General features: G+C 31.8%; 2 protein-coding genes and 1 long non-coding RNA gene across 3 annotated transcripts in view; 2 read left to right on the top strand and 1 right to left on the bottom strand.

Moving 5' to 3' along the window:
- Positions 1-234: 234 nt before the first annotated feature.
- LOC135194481 (uncharacterized) lies at positions 235-6,675 on the bottom strand. Its single transcript, XR_010309788.1, has 2 exons — positions 6,439-6,675; positions 235-673 (listed from the first exon to the last, which is right to left on the bottom strand). It is a non-coding gene; the product is annotated as an uncharacterized LOC135194481 (long non-coding RNA).
- Positions 6,676-14,371: 7,696 nt separating this feature from the next.
- Positions 14,372-20,897, top strand: LOC113396701 (E3 ubiquitin-protein ligase PPP1R11-like). The gene is made up of 5 exons (XM_026634750.2): positions 14,372-14,642; positions 18,328-18,448; positions 19,312-19,454; positions 19,706-19,837; positions 20,310-20,897. The coding sequence occupies exons 1-4, from the start codon at positions 14,556-14,558 to the stop codon at positions 19,793-19,795; spliced, it is 441 nt and encodes a 146-aa protein (XP_026490535.1). The 5' UTR covers positions 14,372-14,555; the 3' UTR covers positions 19,796-19,837; positions 20,310-20,897.
- The window catches only part of LOC113396692 (succinate--hydroxymethylglutarate CoA-transferase), a 121,024-nt gene continuing 111,728 nt past the window's right edge, over positions 14,676-23,971 (top strand). The window contains exons 1-3 of the mRNA XM_026634740.2: positions 14,676-15,113; positions 15,374-15,551; positions 16,021-16,809. Coding sequence (XP_026490525.2) covers positions 14,777-15,113; positions 15,374-15,551; positions 16,021-16,801 — 1,296 coding nt within the window. The 5' untranslated portion in view covers positions 14,676-14,776 and the 3' untranslated portion in view covers positions 16,802-16,809. The remainder of the gene's footprint in view (positions 15,114-15,373; positions 15,552-16,020; positions 16,810-23,971) is intronic.

Raw genomic sequence — 23,971 nt, 5'->3', positions numbered from 1 at the left:
CCAACCTACAACTCTATTTCGGCATTCCGTTAACAGTCGTTTGCCATCTGACCGGAGTCCAGTTTTATAGGCAACTATTCTAGTATTTTTATTATTTCAATCGCATCGTGTAACATTTATCACAATGATACATGCTTGTGATTTTTAAAATATAATTTCGACGTTTTAATACACATTTTATCTTATTTCTTACTTTTTAAAATCGGAATCAGGATATATGAATAAACGTTAAACGAGTTTTAAATGAACCTTTATTATTAAATTCTCTTAGTCCATAATAACGATAACATTCTAAAGATTTTAACTGCACCAACCGACAAGTGTAAATATATTAACAGAATATTTGAAGTTCATTTGGCATTTTATATAGTTGTCTTTCTCGCGTTAGTTAACATTTTTAGTATTTTTTTGTTTTTTTTTTAACATTGGAATGCCCAGCACTGAATTTGGTGTTTTGCTTTCACAAAAATTGCTAACATTTACAGTAACGTTGAGCTTCTTTCAGCAGATGTTCCAAAATTCGAAGTGATTAAATGCTTGGGAGTATAACGATGCTTAAATTATTAACTTATTCACTAAAATTACGGTTTCTTAAAATTAAATTGTTTTCATAGCGTTAGTTTTTTCCGCCATCTTTGCTTGGACTCTTACGGTGTCTTAATCCTGACCGCATCTGGAAAAAAAATATCATTTTAATATTAAAGCTGTTAACAAAAATGTACACAAAATTTCAATTATATATTGATTTATCATTCTTATAATTCTAAAAATTTAATACTATAAACACACTTGAATTCGTTTGTAGATCATTCACAAACGATTACATATAAAACAAAACTATGACAATAAATACAAAATTAATACGATTATTATAAGCGAAAGGAAAATGCCTTTGTGGTAGAGCTTTGTGCGACCCATCTGGGTAGGTACAACCCACACATCAGTCATCACATACCGTCTCATATTAATATTTAGTTTTGTTGGGTTCCGGTTTGAAGATTGAGTGAGCCAGTGTAACTATAAGACACAAGAGACATAAAATTTTATTTAAAGAGGAAGTTGGTGCACTGGCGATGAAAAGCTAATTAATTCTTATTGCCAATATCTATAGGCAGTGGTGAAAACTTGAGGTGAGATGGTGTGGCCCATTTGCCAGTATGCCTACGTGATTTATATAAATAAATAAAATAATTCGACATCGAAATGAAACGTCAAATTCCATCGTATCTTTTCACACCAAATATCTTTCCCCAAATAACAAGGGCGATACATAAATACACATCAATTTGTAAGCTATATGTATAATTATTTTTATAATCGTTATGGTTGTTACTATAAAGCTTTATTTATGAATACACTCCAGCTATTTGCGTTACGAGTGACGATCGCGAGAGTCGAGAATATGACGTGCTCCGAAGAAATATTTGGAACTTGTATCGTCTTCTATCTCGATAATTTATACGAACGAACGAACGAATAGTTTACATCTCATGAAGACCGGATATTATCTCATTCTTTTCATTAAAACGAACAAAGCTCATCTGGAAATTTTGGTTCAATGATTCATTCTAAAATTAAAAAATTCTGTATATATAAAATTATCTTTACAATGTATTTTATTTGCTCGAAATTGGTTGTTTCACTACTACAGATATGTTTATTATTTATGTTGTTTATTTAAAGTTGTTTTAATAAATCGAAAATATTTGAAGAGCCGACGGAAATTAATAAATTTATATTGAAATAAATAAGTAACCTTCAAAGGTTAACGCCATAAAAGAATCATATCAACGGTAATAAGAACAAATGTCTGACATAAGATATCTACAGTCTATATTTAAATTGAAATGTTTTCGACAATCTGTCTAAATACCACGCTCATGATTTATTGTGAAAACTAGCGTCAAGTCTTTGTCTCTAACAGAATTATCTCTTAATAATTGATGTTCTCTGCCATTACGGATTTTTCAAAACATTTCAAAGATTACTGTAAGAGATCAGTGCTAGCTTTGATCATTTTTAATATTCTATTTTTTTTTTCTGTTAATGCGTTGACGTCAAGTGGTTTGAGCCAACATCGTAAAGTACAATAATACAATAATCTTATTAAATATCACAAAATATATTTAATTGAATCAATAAATGTGGTAAAACTAATTCTAAGGTAAGACTTGAATATACCGCTGGAAGGGTTCTATCTGGGTAGGTACCACCACCACCACCATTGCATCGATTAATCTGCCACTCAAAGATACCTTGTATTTTTGTGTTCTGGTTTTAATGGTGAATATTTCACGTTACTATAACAAATGAAACATAACATCCTATCCCTTGTTTGCGGCGCATTGAAGATGTAAAATGGGTTTTAAATCTCTAGCCGTTGGCTCAAAAGTTTGTACTTTTGCTATCATAAATAAAAATAAACTCTACAATGATCATAGATCACTTATGTTTATAATAATTTTAAACCACTTTCCTTGTGTAAGACTTGTATTATTGACTGTTACAGCAACTTTTTACGCATACATTTTAATAAAATTACGTGTTCATAATTATTATTGTGTAAGAGCTGAATGCGATAAACACTCCACGGTTATATTATTTTACTTTAAAATAACCATTTTTTTAAATAAAACTCTCGCTATATGACCGTGTGCAGTCTATCTTGTTTTGGTGTTCATAAATATCTATTAAATAAACGCTAAGGCGTCTCTAAAACGGAGGATGACACCTATTTTCGTTGTTTTATATTAATAATAATAAACCATCTATTAAATTATAAAATTTGCTTAATCAAATCAAAAACCGATGTTGCAGATTACAAAGTTTCATGAAAAACTCGTATGTAAAATCTGCTTTCATAAAATTCGATTCAATTGTTTGTCCACGAAAGAGCATTAGACATTCGTACAGAGTCACTTTCGCATTTATAGTATTAGTATAGACAATGTTTGAGTAGCTTTACTTTGCATTAAAGATCAGGCGATAAATCAAAATACGTACAAAGAATTCAAGTAGTCGCATATTTCGACTAATTGACTCTGTTAACATGACGTGCGTAATTCGTCAAATTAATCACAATTATTTGTTTTATTTTATGAATCTATCGCCGTGTTGCCAGATTTTTAACAGAAATACATTATATTTACTAGACTATGATCATATCAATCGTTACAGCAACGAAATAATTACAAGAAAAGACAAATATTTTTCATCGTGTTTTTGGTTTGTAATTTACCATATTTCTAACAAACTAATAAAATTAACAATTTCTTCATCTTACATATTAAACTTACTTATTAAAACATTTTTTTTATGAAGAATAACAATATGTCAGCTTTATACAAATGAAACTATGTAAAATCGTTCCGAAAAAAAGCAAAACAAAAAACCACTTATTTTAAAATAACTAAATTAACGACGTATGAAAAACAAATATATGGGAGGTATGGCGCTTTTGCTCCTGGATGTTTACTAGCCGCCAATCTGTTTTGATTTTGCAATTTGGCAAAAGTACAAATAAAAAAAAACTATATTTCATTGCGAATTTTAATATATACTAGCATCGGATCGTTGGGAGTTTCGGTAGAATTATACAGATATAATTTTAGATGCTGGAATGTTATGTTTTCTTGAGGAGTCGCAGGCGTAGTCATTTATAGATGTTGTGTTACCAGCTCTGACTTAGATTTCTGTGTCATCTTGTGTAATGAAATCATCTTGAATTTCTTGATGGACTAGATATATGTATCGCTTTCAAGAACTGTACGCGTCACGTTATGATCGTGAATTACGTGCACGCCTAGTAATTAAAATGCTTCTGTATATTTAAGAATTCAAAAAATTCAAAATAGGAACACCGTTACGGGTATGATAATTTTTTTTTTGTTCGTATTTGACATTTAATTTTGTCTTTATAGTCATGCATTGAATAACAAAATGTTATAATAGTATATTTGTTTATGAGTTTATGAGTGCTGTCTACATTTAGATTAGTACATATACCATCGGAATCTATATATATTAATTGCTATATTAGTATAGTCTCTAACTCTTGGTCATAAGTAAAATGTGTAATTAAATGAAGCGAAACGTAATATAAGTTATTTGAAATTTTTAAAATCGTATCAAATTTATCATTTACGAAATGAATTCGATTGTATCATTAATTTGTAGTTAACAATGTATTTGACTCAACATTTTTAAGAGAAAACTTTAGGATATCTACTTTGTCTTACAATATTTGATTATTTTATATGAACAGCAGTTAACTGAAATAAAATAATCAAGTAAAATAAATTGAGATGTTAATTTTAATCGTATAAATTTTTACTGCCGATAAAAATAAGTTTGAACGGAAAATGTAATGATGATAATTATTTATACTGCGGTAAAATTTTACATAATTACACAGTTGCCAACACATAAAATGATCTGGGGGACCTAAAAATATGTTTAATTACCGTTGATAGATAATGCTATTACAAAAAATAAGGAAAGCGAAAGAAATTTTTTTAAGAAATATTGCGACCTTACTTGAAAGTTTTCGATTAAACATCGATTTATTTCGATAAAAATCTTGTATTTAATTTTTATTATTAGTTAGTTAGTCATAATTATATTAAGCTGAGACCTTATTACAATACACTGGAAAGGACTTGGAAAAAATCAAATGGCACCTCAGAAAAATCCAGAGTAGAGCAGCCAAAGGCTGGCGAGGAGAAGCACCAGGATGAGGTAGGTGGCGATCAGGTTAGTCGTCTCGTGGTTCGGCATCTTTGCGACACGCTCACTGGACAAGAGACTCCAGAAAACTGGCTAGTGACACAAAATTGTCTTCGCTCGATCGTGCGCCTACGCACCACGCCCCTTTCTCAAGCCAAATATCCCGATTTATAAATATGAATGTAATTTTAGATCTGTCGTTGACAGATCAAGATAGAGGCGATGATATGGAACATTGATAATAACGAAAACAAACAATGCTAAATATAGACAGTTAGAGTATACACATGGCCAAATACCTTTTAATTAAGGTAATCATATAGTGCCAGGATTATAAATGCAAAAGTAACTCTGTCTGTCTGTTACGCTTCTACGGCTAAACCACCGAATTTGATGTAATTTGATATGAAGCAAGCTTGAACCCTAAGGAAAGATATAGGCTACATTTTTATACCTAACACTTACGAACGAAACCCCGAAACAAGTGGGTGAAGCTGCGGGCGAAAATTAGTAAACCGGTACGAGTTGGATTTCCGCCTTCAAGGTTGCGCGGAATTTAATTATTGATGCCTGAATGATTAAAAAATACTAAAAATTAAATTAACGATTACAATTATTAAGTAAAATATGTTTTATTTTAAATAGATTTGATTTTCATAATTTAGACAACTGTCGTGATTATTTTTCATACCGGTTTTTTTAATATCGTATAGATTTTTAATATTCATCAATCGTGACGCACGAATCAATACGTTTGAAAATCGATGTCGAAGAGACTTCAATTAAAGGACCCCGAAAAGATTAACAGTAAACTTTACGAATAGAAACACCGTAGAACAAATATCTATAGTGCCAAAATGGTATAGAAATAGAACCTCATCAGCCTTCGAAATACACAATCACAAGTCACTTTAAAACACTAAAACTTACACAGGTGTTCTAGAAGACAGCGGAATAAAGTAGCCATAAAAAGAAGAGTAGGATCACAAGGATCATGTAGGTGGCTGCGAGGTTAACCGTTTCAGCGTTGATCGGCATGATTGCGATGTGGAAGAGAACTGATCGATGGTAAATCCTCCGCGGGCTGGCCGAAGCGCGTCATTATACAGAGCCGAATTCGTAGTTAAAGGATTCTCCGTCTATTAATTAAGCACTTTTCAAGAAAAAACAAAAGTAGTTAAGTAAAATAACTATGTTGTATATTGTATGATTTATAAAATTGAAAGTCAATTATCTTACAAAACTTCTTCAGAAATCATCTCTGTTTTGTTTTATATAATTTTCTCTTATGATTAGGTATGATTTAATGCACATGTGATAATCAGGGAAGAGAGAGACAAGACACAGTTTCTTAATAGTACTTCTTGATGGGAGCTACATTTCGAACAGATTGTCGTAATATTTTAAATTTGCGATCTAATAATGAGAATGAGAATGCAAATGAACCTCGTTATATAAGTCTACTTGAGTTAAATATCTATATATTTTATTTTATTGCATTGAAACTTCTGAGATTGTGACAGTTATTTAAATTCATCCTTATGCTCACGATTGAATACAAAATCATCTCTATGTAACCAGATATTCTTATTATTAAACATTAAAAATGATTTGTCCTCATGATTAGCTATATCTGTTCCCAACACAATAATTATTACCGAGACCTTATATAAAATACATCTCATTTCTCGAGATAAGAAAAAGGTTACTTACTGTTTAAAATGCCGAATACAGGAGCCAGAGGGATATCAGCAGTAAAAGTAGAATACAGTAGGTGGCTACCAAGTTAGTTCCCTCAGAGCTGGAGATCATGTTGAACCTTCGACCGACGCGTTCCGAAAGATACTAAACGAATACACGAAACACAAACAATTCGTGAAGAATAATAAATTTATATTTTTCTTTTTGGCATCGATATTAATTACTTGTCGCAGTGGCATTTGCCTCGGGATCGTCCCAATATTTTGTTGTTTATATTTGAGCTTTCACTAAAACCGACGCTGCCAAGTCATTGCCTTCCCGTTGTTTTCGTGAAACTCATTATTTATTTAAAGATATTTTTGATGTGGTTGATATATTACAAAGTCCATCTGTAGATGGACAAATTGAGAGCCACGCTATAGCTGCTTATTTTAGTTTTCTAAATTACGTAGTGCTGTTTGCCTTACTAGCCTTGACAGCTTCACTTGTGGGAGGGCCAGTATTGTACTTAGCCAAAAAAGAAAATATCGTGGGATGGCTCAAACTGAGACGAAAGTCCAAAGGTGTTTCTTACGAGAAAGCAAATCGGCTCATGATGTTTCTGATGAAGGCGCAATATTGAGCGTGTATCGTTCCAAGCCATCCTCTTTTATTCCACTATTCATAAAAAGAAAAAGTAAAATAATAACTTCTTAATATATTTAAAATATCAGGACATATTCGCCAATTTCTCCAGCATTTAAAAAAAAAAAAACGAAATCCGGCCCTGTATAAGTTACAATTCTGGAGAATGATAAGCTTGGATATATTTGCGGCACTGGAGCAACGGCCGCCGAGTTTTTAAAGAGTACAATGTGTAATCTTCGCTCAATGTAAATCGAATGCAATATTCAATAAAAACTTAATACTTTGAACAAGCTCTAGTATTACTAAGAAGCTTTATAGTATTTTGTACTAAATCGTCGTATAAAACTGTAACGCCAAAATATCACGATTGACAAGTAAGTGTAAAAAGAGATTTGAACAAATGAACTTAAACAATAATATAAAAAATCATTAAAATGTCAATCATTAAACATGTTATTTATTTAATGATTATAAATATAAGTACTCTAAAAATGAGAGAAAAAAATCCCACTATTTTCATTTTTTATTTATTTAATGAAAGGTCCATTACTAAGTACGTTAATAACTAAAATAGTACTGATTCGTTATTATATATCAGTTTAAATCATCAAAAACGTATAAATCCTGACTTATAGCACCTCCGTTGAAGTCAGCTAAAATGTATTTGAATGAAATTTAAATTTAATATTTAATTAGTCCTAAACTATATTTTTGTGATTTATTCGTAACTATTATTTATAAATAATCGAAATAGAAAACTAATAACAAAATGTAATATTTATAAATAATAATACGACCTACGTGAACCTTTTTGTACGTTTTAAATCTAAAAGGACGATAACTTTTCAGATAGGTTTTATGCCACCGATAAGCGCAAATAATGATTCAGTCTATATAGTCGAGAATCGTTTAGAGTAAGTATTAAAAATGGGCGAATTCTGACCACACGCAATACCATATAAGAGATGTAATCAACAACTATAATAATAATATATAACTATAATTTACTTGGTGGTAGGGCTTTGTGCAAGCCCGTCTGGGTAGGTACCACCCACTCATCAGATATTCTACCGCCAAATAACAGTACACTGTATTGTTGTGTTCCGGTTAGAAGGGTGAGTGAGCCAGTGTAATCACAGGCACAAGGGACATAACATCTTAGTTCCCAAGGTTGGTAGCGCATAGGTGATGTAAGGAATGGTTAATATTTCTTACAGCGCCTTTCTCTATGGGCGGTGGTGACCACTTACCATCAGGTGGCCCATATGCTCGTCCGCCAACAAACGCCATAAAAAAAAACAACAATGACTTTAATAGTTGCCAGGCTTTTTTTGTTTTATTATAATTTGATAAAAATCGTCCTTATAAAAACTTCCAAGCTACTAAGAAGTTCTAAAAAAACAATAAATTAACGTTTTTTTTTTTCGATTCCAATCAAAAAAGCTTATTGCGTCATTTACGGATTATATTTTTCGCTATAAATATTAATCGCAGTAAAACTGTAAACAAAAGTTCTATTTGCGTGAATTCGCGGAAGAGTTTTTATTAGTTGTTCACCTTTTATATTTATTGTTTCTTTGCTAGTATTTATTTTTTGAATATTGTACTTGTTTCAATTGTTTATTTTTAAAAATTCATCATCACTGAAATAACAGAAGTGATGGTTTTAGACGACATATCATATTAACAACTAATTTAAAAAAAAAAATTGATAGCCTTAAGGGCAAAATTGAACTAAAATTTAAACTTGTGTCTGAAATCGAGTCTTCGTTAAACAAAGTCTCGAACTGGGGCCGGCTAAACCTAGTACATTTCAACCCTAAAAAGACGCAAGTTTGCGCGTTAACCGCTAAAAACCCCAATTGCCTTGTCTCCACCATTTGCGAACATTCCGATAGCCGCCACAGATAGTATCGGAATACTTGGCGTTGATATTTCGAGCCTCGTTCAGTTCAAGTGGAAGGCAAAGCCAAATTGGCATCAAAAAAGCTCGGTGTGCTCAGCAAGGCCAGACAGTATTTCACGTCGGCGAATCGCCTAAGACTATACAAGTTGCAAATTCGGCCTCACGGGAGTACTGCTCTCATCTCTGCGCGGGTGCTCCCCAGTACCAGTCCTCCTTCCATTTGACCGTATCCAACGTAGAGCGGCTCGAATTATCGACGATTAAGCCCTTTCCGATCTGCTTGATATTTTGGCTTTGCGTAGAGATCACTCTACATCTTCTACCGAATTTTTCACGGGGAATAAGGTTCCCAAGTTGCATCGGTTCGGAAAAACCTGCCGGTGAAAGCTAGTTCCACTAAGCGGTTGTGCGAAGCAACTAATGCCTTACAAATCGCGCAGTTTATAGACATCCAAATGCTTAAGAGAAAATAATTTTACTATTATTATAATTACAAAGATGTAAATGTAATTATTAAAGTATTTTTAAATAAACGATGGAGGTCTACGGTGTCGCAGCCTTGTAACTACGTGGCCGCAGACCGTAGCCGTTTACACTTTTCAACGCCTCCCCGTTCAACCGTTCCCATCCTTTAATTCCTTACATATTTAAAATATTTTTTAAAACTCGTATCGAATTAAAACAAACCGTTTTCGATTTTCGAATACAATCACATAATTAACAGTATAATCTATTATCTATGGTACGGTAAAATAAAATTGAACAAACTGCAAAACTAGACTAAAAAACATTTCGTTTTTTACTTACTCAAAATAATGTCATCGACATATTTTTCGTGACCCAAATAAAATAAATGTATTTGCATTAACATATATTTTAAGAATGTCTATCCTGTTGTTGTTTGCCAACAACAATATACACGTAAAAATAAAGTCGATGAAAAGCCAAACAGTACGAAAAACATCGTTAGTTAATAGAAGTTAATCAGTGTCTGCGTTATGTAGCGGCAGAAAACTGATAATTATTTTCTTTTCCGTCGATGTGTCTATCGTTACATACGAATATGAGTTAATTTTGGGCAAGAGCGTAATGATGCTAAACACCTAATTGATATTATTTAAACATTAATTTAATTTAAGTTATTTCGTTGGCCTTCGGCAAGTTTTCATTTTAATTGCGAAAAAATAACTGAATGATACAGATACATATTACAAAAATATTAATAATTCCTATCAATATAAGTTGTATACTGCAAAATGTTTTTTTTTTCTATAGTCTGTGGGTGTAAATTATATTTTTTTTAAATAATTGTCTCACTTCTCTTCTTATAGCGGATGACAAAATATTACCGAATGTTTGATACCTTTTCACACTGTAATATCAAAACAATAATATTTTGCTTATGGTTTTAATCGAATCTGCTGAGCGATTCTGAAAAAAAACATTTAGTATCTCACTCGTGAAATGTTAACAACCGTAAATATTAATAATTAAAAATAGTCAAAGTATTCATAATATACATAATATTGTAGAAAACAATATGTTTATTTACAAAGTTATTTATACAAATTAAAAATAGTTATTGTATAGGTAGAATGATGACAAAAATTCAAGCAGCTTTTTAGCCCAGCACTAATACTTGATAATTTATTGAATAATATTTCCCTAAATGTATCCGAGTCACGGATTTTATCATTGAACGGACGAAAGTATTATCATCAATAGTCTTAAATGCGGTCCGTGCGTTTTCTTTGCTAAATAAGTAAAACAAGAACCATTTTTGGCCAATGCTTTAACAAATTGCTTTGCACCCTTATAAATATATAACAAACATTTTAATAGAAACTTAATATTTTTTTATAATAAACAATCAAATACAGTAACTTGATGAAAAAAAAAAAAAAAAACTGTGGCTTTTATTTGTATGCTTGCTAAAAATCAAACTGTAGGTATAAAGTATATAGGTATGTATTATTTTTAAACACTAATAAAGTCAGGCAGTTGATATACATAAATCCGATATAATGGTGGAATGGTTATCGTCAACGTGTGAATATTTAACAGACGTAGCCGTAAATAATAGTCGTAGGTTAAAAGTATTATGAAATATAGGCGCTTTGGTGAATTTTTGGACGTCAACAGCAACGAGCGGTCATCAATCGTAGTTTCCTGGACCATTGCACTCAGTACACACGGTTCTATTTTTAAATCTTAAGTAGATTCAAACGATACCAGCCTGGAATTATTCCAATACACTCTCGCTGGCTCAGAACATTTTTATATTTTACGAGTTCGTTGTTGGTTCGATGCCCTTGAATGCTGCGGAGACAGTGTATTGCGGTTTACTTTTATACTAATTTCTGACTGTTGACGGGTTGACGGATGTTAGGTATCCTATATCCTTTACCCCTCTGACAAAAAGTACTTACGCAAAATACCATGATGATCGCTTTAGCAGTTAAGGCGTGAAAACGTAATGAATAAACTCATTTTCGCATTTATAACATAAGTTATGTTATGTTGGTATCGACTACTGAAGTATTTCTTGATGAGGTGAGATGATTTTGTTGTATGACATTTGAGTTAATTGGCGAAACAGAATATTTTATGATAACTTTTTTAATAAAAATAATCAGTATCGTTACAAGCAACTCAATTACATCCCGTCTTGTATTTATGCGTCATGCGTTAGCGCTTCGTGCGTATTTAAATGTCTTGTAATATCTAAAATACTATCGAGAAAAGAATACGCGGACTCTTTAATTTTGTTCGATTACATCTTTCGTTAACAGAAAAAAATTAATAATAAAATATTTCGCGCACTCGAATAGAATAGATTAGCTAATAAAAATTGTATTTTGACTCAAATGAACAATTCAACAAGAGAAAAAACATTGTAACAGGTGTGAGAGCGCAAGCTTTATGGATTCGACCGCAGTTCATAAACAGTAATAAAATTATGCAACTAGACAAGTTTTAACAAAGATTAAAGAAAATTTTGATATCATCGTAATTCATATTGTCTTTCTTCGTAATGGTCTCTTGGTTCAGTTATTATCCTTAACATGAAAGACATGTTTAACTGCAGCAGCGTTGCAGAACTATCGATAGTTTGACTATCGATAGTTGATCTCGAAAACTATTCAGGATATCGATAGTACTATCGATAGTATCGTTTTGATCAATACTATCGATACTATCGATATTATCCCTAACTCTCTGTAAGCAATACTATTGGTAGCGATACTATTGATACTATCGATAGTTTTGGACTATCGATAGTTTAGGTTAAAAGTAATACGATAATATTACTTTCATTATTGCTCATGAGGAGCTATCGATACTATCGGTACTATCGATAGTCTATCGATAGTGGACTATCGATATGCAAGACTATACTGCAGTTCAAAGGCTTCTAAAAAATATCTACCGAGCTGATCTCGTATCGGTTGATACATAAATAAGTACAAGAAATTAATCCGTTGATGAACGGTTTTTTTTTATCACTGAAATTAGTGACCAATCAAAACAGGTGAATAATAGTGAAATACACCAAAATTTTATCTTTTTATTAGACCACCCCGGCTTATCATATTCCACAAATCAAAAATACATAATCTTTAAATATATGACTTCATATTGAAATATTTTTAGTATCATCGTGCGTTGTTTATGACATTTCGGAAGTCGTTATTACATAAATAAAAAACGTATTAATGTGAACCTAAATATGTTATCAAGTCCTCAATGTTTATGAGTTATAATTTTTGAGGCTATAAAATTTTTAAATTGTCTCTGAAAATAAAAATAAATATTCTTACTTTGACACTATGTAAGAGACAAGGTCATTCAGATGAGAAATCGGGTCCTATTCCACGAGGAAGTTGAAATGTCCAGCGAATGCTTGTTGACTTCCAGGCAGGAGACATAACATACATATATAATTGTATTTAACTAACATGACTGTATTTTTAGATGTTGAAAAAGAGTAACTACTGAGTTTTTTGCTGGTTCTTCTCGGTAGAATCTACATTCCGAACCGATGGTAGCTTTACTTTAAATAGTTTGTTAAATGACGATTCAAAAGTGCTTGTAAATGCCTACTCGGATATTTTGATTTTTGATTTCGTTAGAACTCAATCCTGAAAAGTCTGAGAGTGACTTTTTTTAAATATATTACTCCTAGGCCATACCTGTCCGTGCTAGGGGCCCTGTACACCACGATACCTTGCCCAATACATATACATATCTAACCTGGCAGATGTTTTACGCTTAGTCGGCCAATCTCAAGGGAGACCAGACAACTACGCAGGAAATATTATAGTGCGCAAGTGTGTGCGCTAATACAGGTGTACTCTCCATTTAACCGAGTTCAAAAAAAGAAGTATTATTTTGTAGGATTTTTACCTCAGAACTCCTTCCTTTACGAATCGATTTAATTTTTTTTTGGAAGTATATGCTTCACTTTTGCTGTCATTTAGATTAGATTTAAAAAAAAAAGATGTTTGTTTTGTTAAAATTTTATGTTAATTTACTCTAATCGTTCAATGTGCCGATTATATGTCTTAACCTGAGAGAGATCCTAATCAGCTTAGAAACAGTAGTCAGTAGGGTTTAACATTATCAACATTGAAGTTCCGGGCTGTGAAGTTTTGAAAATACAATAACAATTCGCTTTTTATTGCACGACTCGGGGTTCGCACCTGATACCTCATGTTCCATAGCCGTTTAAGCTACAACTAGACTAGCGATACAGTAGTTAATGTATCATATATTATCTTAACGTCGAAACTTGTGTCAAAATAGACTATCATACAAAATAATATACTAGAATGCATTAATAGCTATTTTGATAATATTGCAATAGTAATACTTGACCTATTTTAGAATCATTATACGGTAGATCTATAATACGTATCTTTATATTCATCCACTTTGTTTAAGCACGTATGCTACAACCAGATAATGACAGATGGCGCTGGTTTATTAAATATTTCACGTTTCTGAATCGCATAAGTTACAAACAATTCAATGACGAAACTAATAATGTAATACTATATATTATAAACTAATAATGGTATCCTTGTGGTAGGACATAATCCACATTGAGAAAATAATAAAGACAATTATACAGAGGTAGCTATTTCCGATTTTTTTTCTGCATAATCTGGACGTATCAGCGAGTGGTATTCTACATCTATCTGGTAGTAAGAATTAATTTTAAGCTTTACAAAGTGTTATCAACATTTTATCAGTTTTCAATAAAAGAATTAAATCACGAAGACAAATAATTCTATGATTTGAAAGATCGATAACAGGTTTATATTATTATATTTCATATTAAAGTTAATCCTCCGTTAAATGCGACTTTAACATTTTGTACATCTGTATGCAATACTGTCATTGTCAACTTGACATTGTTGACATTTATTAGCAAGACAAATTCTTCATCACGAAGTTTTTTTCATATAACTGCTAATAGGGCTGTTTATGATAACACTTAACTATATTACGTCATTAATAAATGAGAGCGTCATTGTTTATTGTCTAATTAGGTATATAATGTGATAGTATTTTACAAAATAAGTGCTGTTTGATGGGCGAACGACAGAGAACTTTACGAACCGAAGACATGGCTACGACCAGTACAGCGGTGACGACGGTGCCGCCACAGACACAAGAGGTATACAATAGGAAAATACGTTATCACCAGTATTTAGTTTATTTATGCAACCAAAGACATACTACGTTCATCCGTTGAGATAAACGAAGCTACTTTCGTCGCTAACGAACGTGTTGTTAAACATTTTTTTTACGATGAGACTTGTAGAAAGACTTATTTTTAAATGTATTAAAGTTACGAAATTTGTAGCAACACCTAAGCAATGTATTTTGAATGCTAAGTTTTCAACAAAGTGTGATGGATTGCTTAGCGATATTAACGTCCTAGATTTAACCAGAGTTGTTGCGGGACCTTTTTGTACTATGACCCTAGGTGATTTAGGCGCGAACGTTATTAAAGTTGAAAGCCTAGATGGTGATGAGGCTAGAAAATGGGGTCCTCCTTTTATTGAAGGCTCTAAGGATTCATATTACTTTATGGCTATAAACAGGAATAAAAAAAGTATTTGCATTGATTTAAAAACTCTGGAAGGTAAGTGATATTTTTTATTGTACAGATATAATATCATAATGTTGCTTATTATTTTATTGTAAAATTGTATATGTAGTTTTCATTGAAACATATTTTTAATGTCTTTATGCTTATTATATTTGAAAGCATTATATATTTTAAAATACAAGTCATGTAATATCACACTATTTTATTAAAGCTTTATCATCAAAGCTCTAGATTAAACATATTGAATTGAATTATTCAAACATATTCAGTTTTGTATCTATATTTGCTTTCAGGTAAGCAGGTTGTCTATGATCTAGCCAGAAAATGTGATGTAGTTGTGGAAAATTTTCTCCCTGGAAAACTAGATAAGCTCGGAGTTGGCTATGAAAAACTAAGTGTCATTAATCCAAAGTTAATATACTGTGCAGTCACAGGGTTCGGTCCTGTTGGACCTTATTCTAGGAAACCAGGGTAAAGTATCATTTAAAAATTAGATTATTTTTATGTTTATAGTTGTTTGTTGATATCTGTTAATTAAAATATTTTTGAGCTGATTGCAATATTATTAAAGACAAATAAAGTACTAACTCAAAAATGTAATCTATAAGTTATATAATACATTAATTTTCAAGCTGTCTTTAAAAATAGTTTCTAAAAACATCAAACATGTGTATCAATAGTTTGGAAAATTAAATCTTCATGATGAAACACAATAAATATAAAAACTGAATCTGCAACCTCTTATAACACAAATACGACACAAGTCAATCACTAAAATTATCTTTTAAATCTTTCATGTTACCATTGTTAAAGTAGACATTGTATAGTATTATGTTTAAAATTATCTACATTTTAATATGAAATTACATTAAAATTTTAAAGAAGTAACTATTATTCTTATTATTTGAATAAGAGACATGGTTTTTGTAATTAATTTCAGCTACGATGTTGTTATATCAGCTATGGGGGGCATGTTGAATGCGACCGGTGAAAAGAATGGCAATCCAGTTAAACCAGGAGTTGCTATTACTGATGTAACAACAGGACTTCATGCTTTTGGCGCAATCATGACCGCCTTATACTATAGAAACAAGACTGGTCGAGGCCAAAAAATTGACTGTGATCTTCTATCCACTCAAATATCAAGTATGATCAACGTCGCTAATATATACTTGAATTGCGGTATTGAGGGACACAGATGGGGCACAGCACATGCTAACCTGGTCCCCTACCAAGCATTCAAAACCAAAGACGGTTTCATAGTAATAGGTACAGGTTCAAACGCACAATTCATTGATTTTTGCAAATTAATCAACAGAGAGGACTTGATCACCGATGAACGTTTCAAAGATAACGCGTCAAGAGTCAAACATCGTGACGAAATCGTGAAGATTATCAGTGAGATAATTGTTACTAAGACAAAGAAAGAATGGTCGTTAATATTCAAAAACGCCTCGTTCCCGAACGGTCCTGTCAATAATATGGGTGACGTGTTTAGCGATGAACATGTCCAAGAAATTGGTTTGGTCAAGGAATTGCCGCATGAAGTTGCAGGGACCATCAAAATGGTTGGTCCCCCAACTCTATACTCAGAAGGGGGGAATATGGCAAGAACGGCACCACCAACCTTGGGTCAGCATACAAGAGACGTTCTATCTGATTTCTTGGGTTATCATAACACGAAGATCGATGGATTGTTTGAAAATAAGATTGTTCTATAAACTCAATTGTAAAATTGTGAAACTTTTAAATGGAAAATGATGTATTGTTAAGTAAATACTGATGTTTTTATCTCTTTATATACATAAAAGATGAGTGTTTCTCTTGATTTATCTCTAGATAAACGTTTTTATCGGAATATTAAATATATTTTTTTTTTTATAAACATTTATATCTTTTGATTATTTTTTTCCATGTAGGTTTTGTAAATATAATGTTTATAGAAATGTTACATAAACATTATTGCTATTAAATTTTTTATAAATGTTTAGTTTTTTGTTTTTTATTTTTTCTAATAATAAATATACTGAATACTAGTTCTCCCGAGTGTGAAGGAAGGGTCAGGTGTTTAGTTAACAAAAGCGTAACACACAGACGTGAGTAACTTCGCATTTATAATATTAGTAAAGATTATTTGCTCTTCATAATATCAATTGGTTTTGTTAAATTAAAATTGGGTTGCCCATAACCAAATCTGAGAAGAGAAAAACCACTGACTTTCTCATCACGAGTTCTCCGTACGACAGGTTTAACAGAAATTTAACGTAATTACTCGAAATTTCAACCTTATTTCTTTCTTTCAGTGTTAAGCATGGGAAGGGTTTCAAATAGAGTTGAATGAATAATTTTATTGATGCCATCATTTTGATTATTAACTTATCAACTTAAATATACATATCTCTTGTTATATAAAATATGATCATAGTATTTTAGATTGTTATGCCGTTTCAGGCGCAACGACGATATTATGATTATTCTAAGTAAATAAGAAAAAATGCAAATAATCGGTATATAAAACATTTAACAGTATTACACTCAACAGCACTGGAGGCTGCTTTCCGAAACGGTGGTAGTATTTTAATATTGACGATTCAAAAACGCTTCGTTGTGAAGTTTACTTCAATAAAATTGATTTGATTTCATTTGATTATTTGAAATACCCGTTCAGGGTAAAATGACGTAAAACGTAGGCTGGAGAGAACATACTTTACTACTAATGTATAAACAGTTTAGAACGACTTGTGAACTCCAACCATCCATCCACAGATGCTCTATTCTATCTCTTATAATCCGATGGGACCGCAAACGCAACATGACCAGAAAGAGATCAGGCGCCAACGGCTTTACTTGCTTTCCGAGTCACGGGCATGTAATCACTCAACTTCTAGACTCGGGCTGACACTGAGAATTTCGCGGCAGATAAACCAAAAACATAATAATAAAACAGTTCGGTGCTGGAGCTCGGACTGATAAAGGTAATAAAATATACTGATGAAACTTAAACCCAGAAACTCAGGATCACTAGTATATATTATGTAGGTATATCTAACCACCAGACCAATGAGTATGAATACTATGTACAAAAAGTTTTATTGAAAGTTATAATTTCATTGCTTTTAGTTAGATTACATGGTGTAAATTACCGAAATATTTACACCATGTAATCTATTTTCATGTATTTTTTTGGGCATAAAATTTTGTTTTAAAAAATTTACAATAAAATATGTACATGTTTTGTGTAACCCAGGAGTCAGTGGAGCGCGTGGCGGTGATCACGCTCCGGCCGACGCGGAATCAACAGCGGAAGAAGGTCGTCTGGACTGACGACACCATCGACAATGAGAATATGAACAAGAAGAAATCTAAATGTACGTTTATAACTCTGCCGTGCGATTCTGTAAGGATCCACCTGTGAAATGTTGCCAACTGACTTACAGCGATACGCCATTTTGATACTTGTATTCTATATATTTTATAATTATTGTAGTAAATGTCAAATATCACAGTTTGATATTTCACACTCGTGTTCTGCGGTTGGATTCGAGATTCTTGTTACAGAATGGCCCTACTGATTCGATTTCTGAATTCCTTTCCATTCATGAATATAATTTCTGTCATTGATCGTATGGACTTATCTCAGAGATTACGGCAATACTTTTAAAGAGCATTCACGAAAAATATTAAGAATCTATTTATATTGTCTTAATAAATACTTTCGATCTTATTCAGCAAAGGCTACGTGCTCCTCTCTTATTTTCCACGAAAAACATGTTTAGAACCAATCGTCTTTACCCATTTCATCGGTGTCGTGGTAGAATTGAATTACTGTATTCAATACTAGTTTTTGGATTTTGTTTCGGATTGATTGTCCGATATTAGGTATAAAAAGTGACCTAGTCCTTCCTTGAAGTTCAAGTTTGCTTCATACAAAATTTTCAAACTTACTTGACATCGGTGTATTTTCTCACTCGCAGATTATGATGTATAAGCTAATTTATTTTAAAGTTTCATTAAAATCAATTCAGTAGTTTTTGCCTAAAAGTATTAAATTTTTTTTTTTTTTTTAATTTTTCAGTCTTCGTCTCGTCTTGTCTTATTCGTATTCGTGCCGTCACTGTTCCTTATAATATGTCATTCAAACGGGCTACCTCGATACCCGGTAATGTTAGGCCTTTTGTGATAGGCGTTAATCTTCTATTGTAAAAAGTTACGTAGGATTTTTTTATCGCAGGTTGTTGTATATACGAGAAGCCGCATCGCTTCGACGAGTCCGACTCCGAAGACAGCGATGACGAATGTGAGCACTGCTTTGGGCACGTCGAGCGAAAGCACAAGAAACACCACACGGGCACAGTGACAACAACAGAAATACAGGTATGAGCAGTCTATCCCATTAATTTATTATCTATTTTACGAATTAAACGGGCATCTAAATCTTAATTTGATTAATAACCTTTAAAAGCCTAGAAAGTCCACAAAAAGAAATATATTTTAAATGATAATTTAACTTTTTCTAGTTAATTCTTCTTTATTGTTCTATAAATCATGAATATTATATATTATACAGAAGCCAAATTATGCGCAACACAAAATGATATATTATGAAGTTCGTCTACATCTTTCAGGAGACGGTGGAGCAAACAGCATCAATAACGCTCCAGCCGAGCGAGCCTGCGCCCGCGCCGCCCGACAGGCCGCCGGCGAACACCACATAAAACATGCAAAACATACTAATACATATTATCATATTACAAACGGTTATTTAATGAAAATATATATTTATTATATTCAATAAATTGTTAATGTATTCATTATAAATATTGGTAATATTAATATCTATTATTATATACTATACACGAAAGGTAGCGATGTGAGCCACGTTGATGGAAACTGAAAAAATATTCCCGTTCATAGTTTTCCCCGTCATAATGTTTAGCGCATTTATTGATATATCTCGTTAACTAATTAAAATAATAAAGACGTATGTAGTGACTGAGTAGATTAAACGTTTCGAAAGTATTCTTCGGTTGTGAGAATTTGAAGGAATTGATGTTATATTAAAACTTAATTTTCATTATTTTTAATAACAAAACTTTAATTTAGCGTCAAAATATTTTATATAAGTATTCAAATGTTGATGAATATCGTTGAAGCAGTTTAGTTAAAAATGCTTTTTTGATATTTTTGATCAAATTCTTGTAAAAATATTATATATATTATTTTTCCCAGAGGCAACCCTATTCGTGACAAGTAAACGGAAATCATTAAAACGTTAGTGAGAATGCTCGAGCAGCCGCGTGCAGCGGGACCCTGGGCGGAGGTCTAAGACTCCATCTTGATATTTGAGCAACCTTGACCTCCGAAAGCTAGCAGAGGGGACAGCAAGCGGTTTGCGCCCAACCAAACTTTAAAACGCCCAGTACACTACAATGCGTTATAATGACGTGTCTGTGCCATATATGTCATTTTAAAATAACCGTTTTTTTTTTTTCAAAGTTCTTCGGGTAATGATGTAATTTATATTTTGTAAATTTTACAAAAATATATTTATTATTAAGTAATTTTTAAATGCCAACATATATAACAGTTTAGTAATGTTACTTATATATTGTTATTGATAATTTAAAACTTAATCATTCATAGATGTCGAGGATTGTACACGCAGATGATTACGGCGCTAGATTGTCTATGAATACTGTGCACCTTTGTTATAATGTACTGGTGTTCCAATAGTTTTATGGTATTTTTGTCCCTAATAGTTAAAAATACATACTTAATTATTTTTAAGTTCAAATATTAAATAAATATATGAAAAGACGTCAATTTTTATTTTTTTAACTGTCCTATATTTTTCTAAGCTCGTTAAATGAATCGAATACAGAATACTATTATAACGGCTCTTGTCTTAACCCCGTGTGTTCGTGTATAGCAATAACATTTGGTGCAAGTATCAAACACGTCCATCCACACACAACTAAGCCCTCACATAACTACAACGTATCAATTTACTTAAAGCAAAATAGTAAACGCAACAGTAGTAAAACGATCAAAATTCTCAATTTTTTGAAGTAATAACTTCACATTAAGCGTTACAGCGCCAGTCTGTCTGGCTTCCTTTCTCTTACGCAGACGGCAGCGGTAGGCAGGCCCCCCCTCTCTCACTCTAACTCTAACAGCGCTAGCCGTATTGCGGACAGACGCTTATATGTTTAATAATCATTAAAAGATTATTATTAATAAATGACATATTTTAGTTAGAGATAAAATGGATGAATGAATTAGAACATTCTAGATTCCAATTATAAAAAGAAGGGTGAGCCACAGGCTGTTACTGCGACCTTGGGCTCGTTTGACGCGAGAGTTCACATAATACTATTCGCATTCTCTCTTATTGGGCATCATGAGAAGTATTTTTTATTAAAAGAAAAACATAATTACCTTAAATAATGTATTTTTATTGGACAGTCAAAATCGTACAACATTCAACTTACAAAAACAATGCTGAGTCGTTCGCGCCTCCAGTGCACTACACCTCGATTACAATAATTCAACATTTTAAAACACTGACCAATATAAAATTTATCATTTCTACTGTAAATCGATTGAAAAATTGACCATATTTTTAAATAATATCTTTTATTTATTAAAATCAGACTTCCGAGCAAAACGCTCATAATTATTCAGCTTTGCTACAGTAGGGTAATGACCTCTTGATATATCACTTCTGACGGTCATCCACACATAGTATAGCTTCAGCTATATCTAAAATGTAACATGCTTGCGAGATGTCGAACATTCCCTCAAATAGTTGTAGTGTTTACATCATTAATAAAAATAAAAAAAAAACATTTAATAAATGTACATAACACAATCGAAGGAGTAATGGTAAAAAAAGTCTTAGTTTTACATATTCTATGCGATTTAGCAGAGCTATCTACTATATTAAGTACGTATGTATAGTTTCTGATTAATATATGTTTATTTATAATACCACACTGTCCCACTTAACAACTTATATCCAAAAGTCATTTTTCGGGAATCCATGATTACCATAGATTTAAGATTTCGCTAATGATATCGCATCCATTGAATGTTAAAGATGTTTATTTGCCTTTACTCCTTTGGAATATGTTAGGTACATTGTATTTGAAGTTTTTTCTAAATGTCTCTTTCAATTACTTATGTTATGTAGAGTCAGTAATATGTTTAGTCTGAGTTACATTTTTTAAACCAACACCGAACAAAATATGTGAATTGTGATCTTATGCATCTAATATCTGCATAAACAGTCGGTTTTACATATTTAATATCATTCTGTACACCATAAAACAATTAAATAATTATTTTTTAAAGACCAGCCATCTTTAGGAAATTACGATGACGTTATACACATTCATGAAAAATGTCTAGAGAATGAGAGATTCGTCTTTGCAAACGAAACTATTTGCTGGGGCGTTAAAGGGCGTAGCAACAGTATGTTAGCTAGTGAGGTCTCGATATACCCTGGATGTTATGACGAAATAAATACCAATAAATAAAACCTTTTTTTTATATTACATACAATTTATAATACATAAAATAACAAAGATACTTTTTCCTGTGTTATTGCAAGACCCTCCCCCTCCCTCCTGATGCAAATCCTGTAGTAATCTTTCGCTTTACGGAAGAATTGTCTATCAATCTACTCAAAATTTAAAAAAAAAACGAAAGTATAACGTGTATTGAGGAAAATACATTGTTTTGGAGCTGTATCCATTAACATAATCTGCCTTTCTATATACTACATTAAATGCTTTTATCAACAATCAGTTTGCGCAATACAAATACGAGAGTGTACAAAATTATGATTTCGACGATTATGCTAATGAAATTGACCCCTTACACTTACAGAAAAACCTACATAAAACAGGTCTACTTTATTTGGTCGTTGCAGTCTTTTAGAAATCATTTACATAATTTCGTATTCATTTGTCATGATCGTGCTAAAATAATAAACATTGCTAAATACTAACTTAACTAATATTTAAGTTACTAATAATACAGAAATGTGATTCAATTAATTATACTTTTTATCTAGTGTAAACATTGAGCAATTTAAAAAAAAGTTTTCTTATGTTATCTGTATCTACCAAATGCTGCGAGGATAAGACATTTTGGAATGGAGTGCCATATGACGTCAACTGACACTTCTAAGTACTGTCCGCAACAGTATCGAGATAATTTGTTTTTATTGCATTCATTTGACAATAATGGGTGTTTAAAGAAAAAAAAAAGAAATTCCCGTTTAAAAAATACACATACAAATACTTTTTTTTTAAATCGTCCACATTTTGTTTTCACCAATCTTCATCTCGAAGGATTTTATATATGTATATCATACTTTCTTAGAAATCTTGTATGTACAAGTCACAAAAGTATATTTCATATTTTTACACAACTAACGAAATTTAAAAAAAAAACGGACATCATATGAAACAGTTGAAAAAGGAATGTTTAAAACTCATTTATATTGGGATTTTTAAAGTAACAGTCCAACGTCGTCGGTTATAGCTCTTCATCGAGATGTAACAAATTTCAGTTAATCTAATATATATTAAAACTTGAATCATAAAACAATATTCATTGAACAGTCAACGTTAAAATGCGACGTAAATACACGAGAAAAAAGTGAGATTATTAAAACAATTTTAGGCACTTATTTTCTGTTGGAGGTTCAGTAACGTTATATGTAATCTTCTTAAACATATACTATACTAATGTTTTTTATTGAGAATGATTTAAAAATACAATAATAATTATTATTAATTTCCATTTCATTGTATCTTTGTACGAAATGTTAACAAAAGAAATTAGTTTTCGGTCGGTCCCCTTTTTTACACCCTTTTGTCCTT

This window comes from Vanessa tameamea, chromosome 4, assembly GCF_037043105.1.
Source record: "Vanessa tameamea isolate UH-Manoa-2023 chromosome 4, ilVanTame1 primary haplotype, whole genome shotgun sequence".
Taxonomy (NCBI): Eukaryota; Metazoa; Arthropoda; class Insecta; order Lepidoptera; family Nymphalidae; genus Vanessa; species Vanessa tameamea.
Note: the sequence above shows the minus strand (reverse complement) of the source record. Positions and strands in the feature narration are given on the sequence as shown.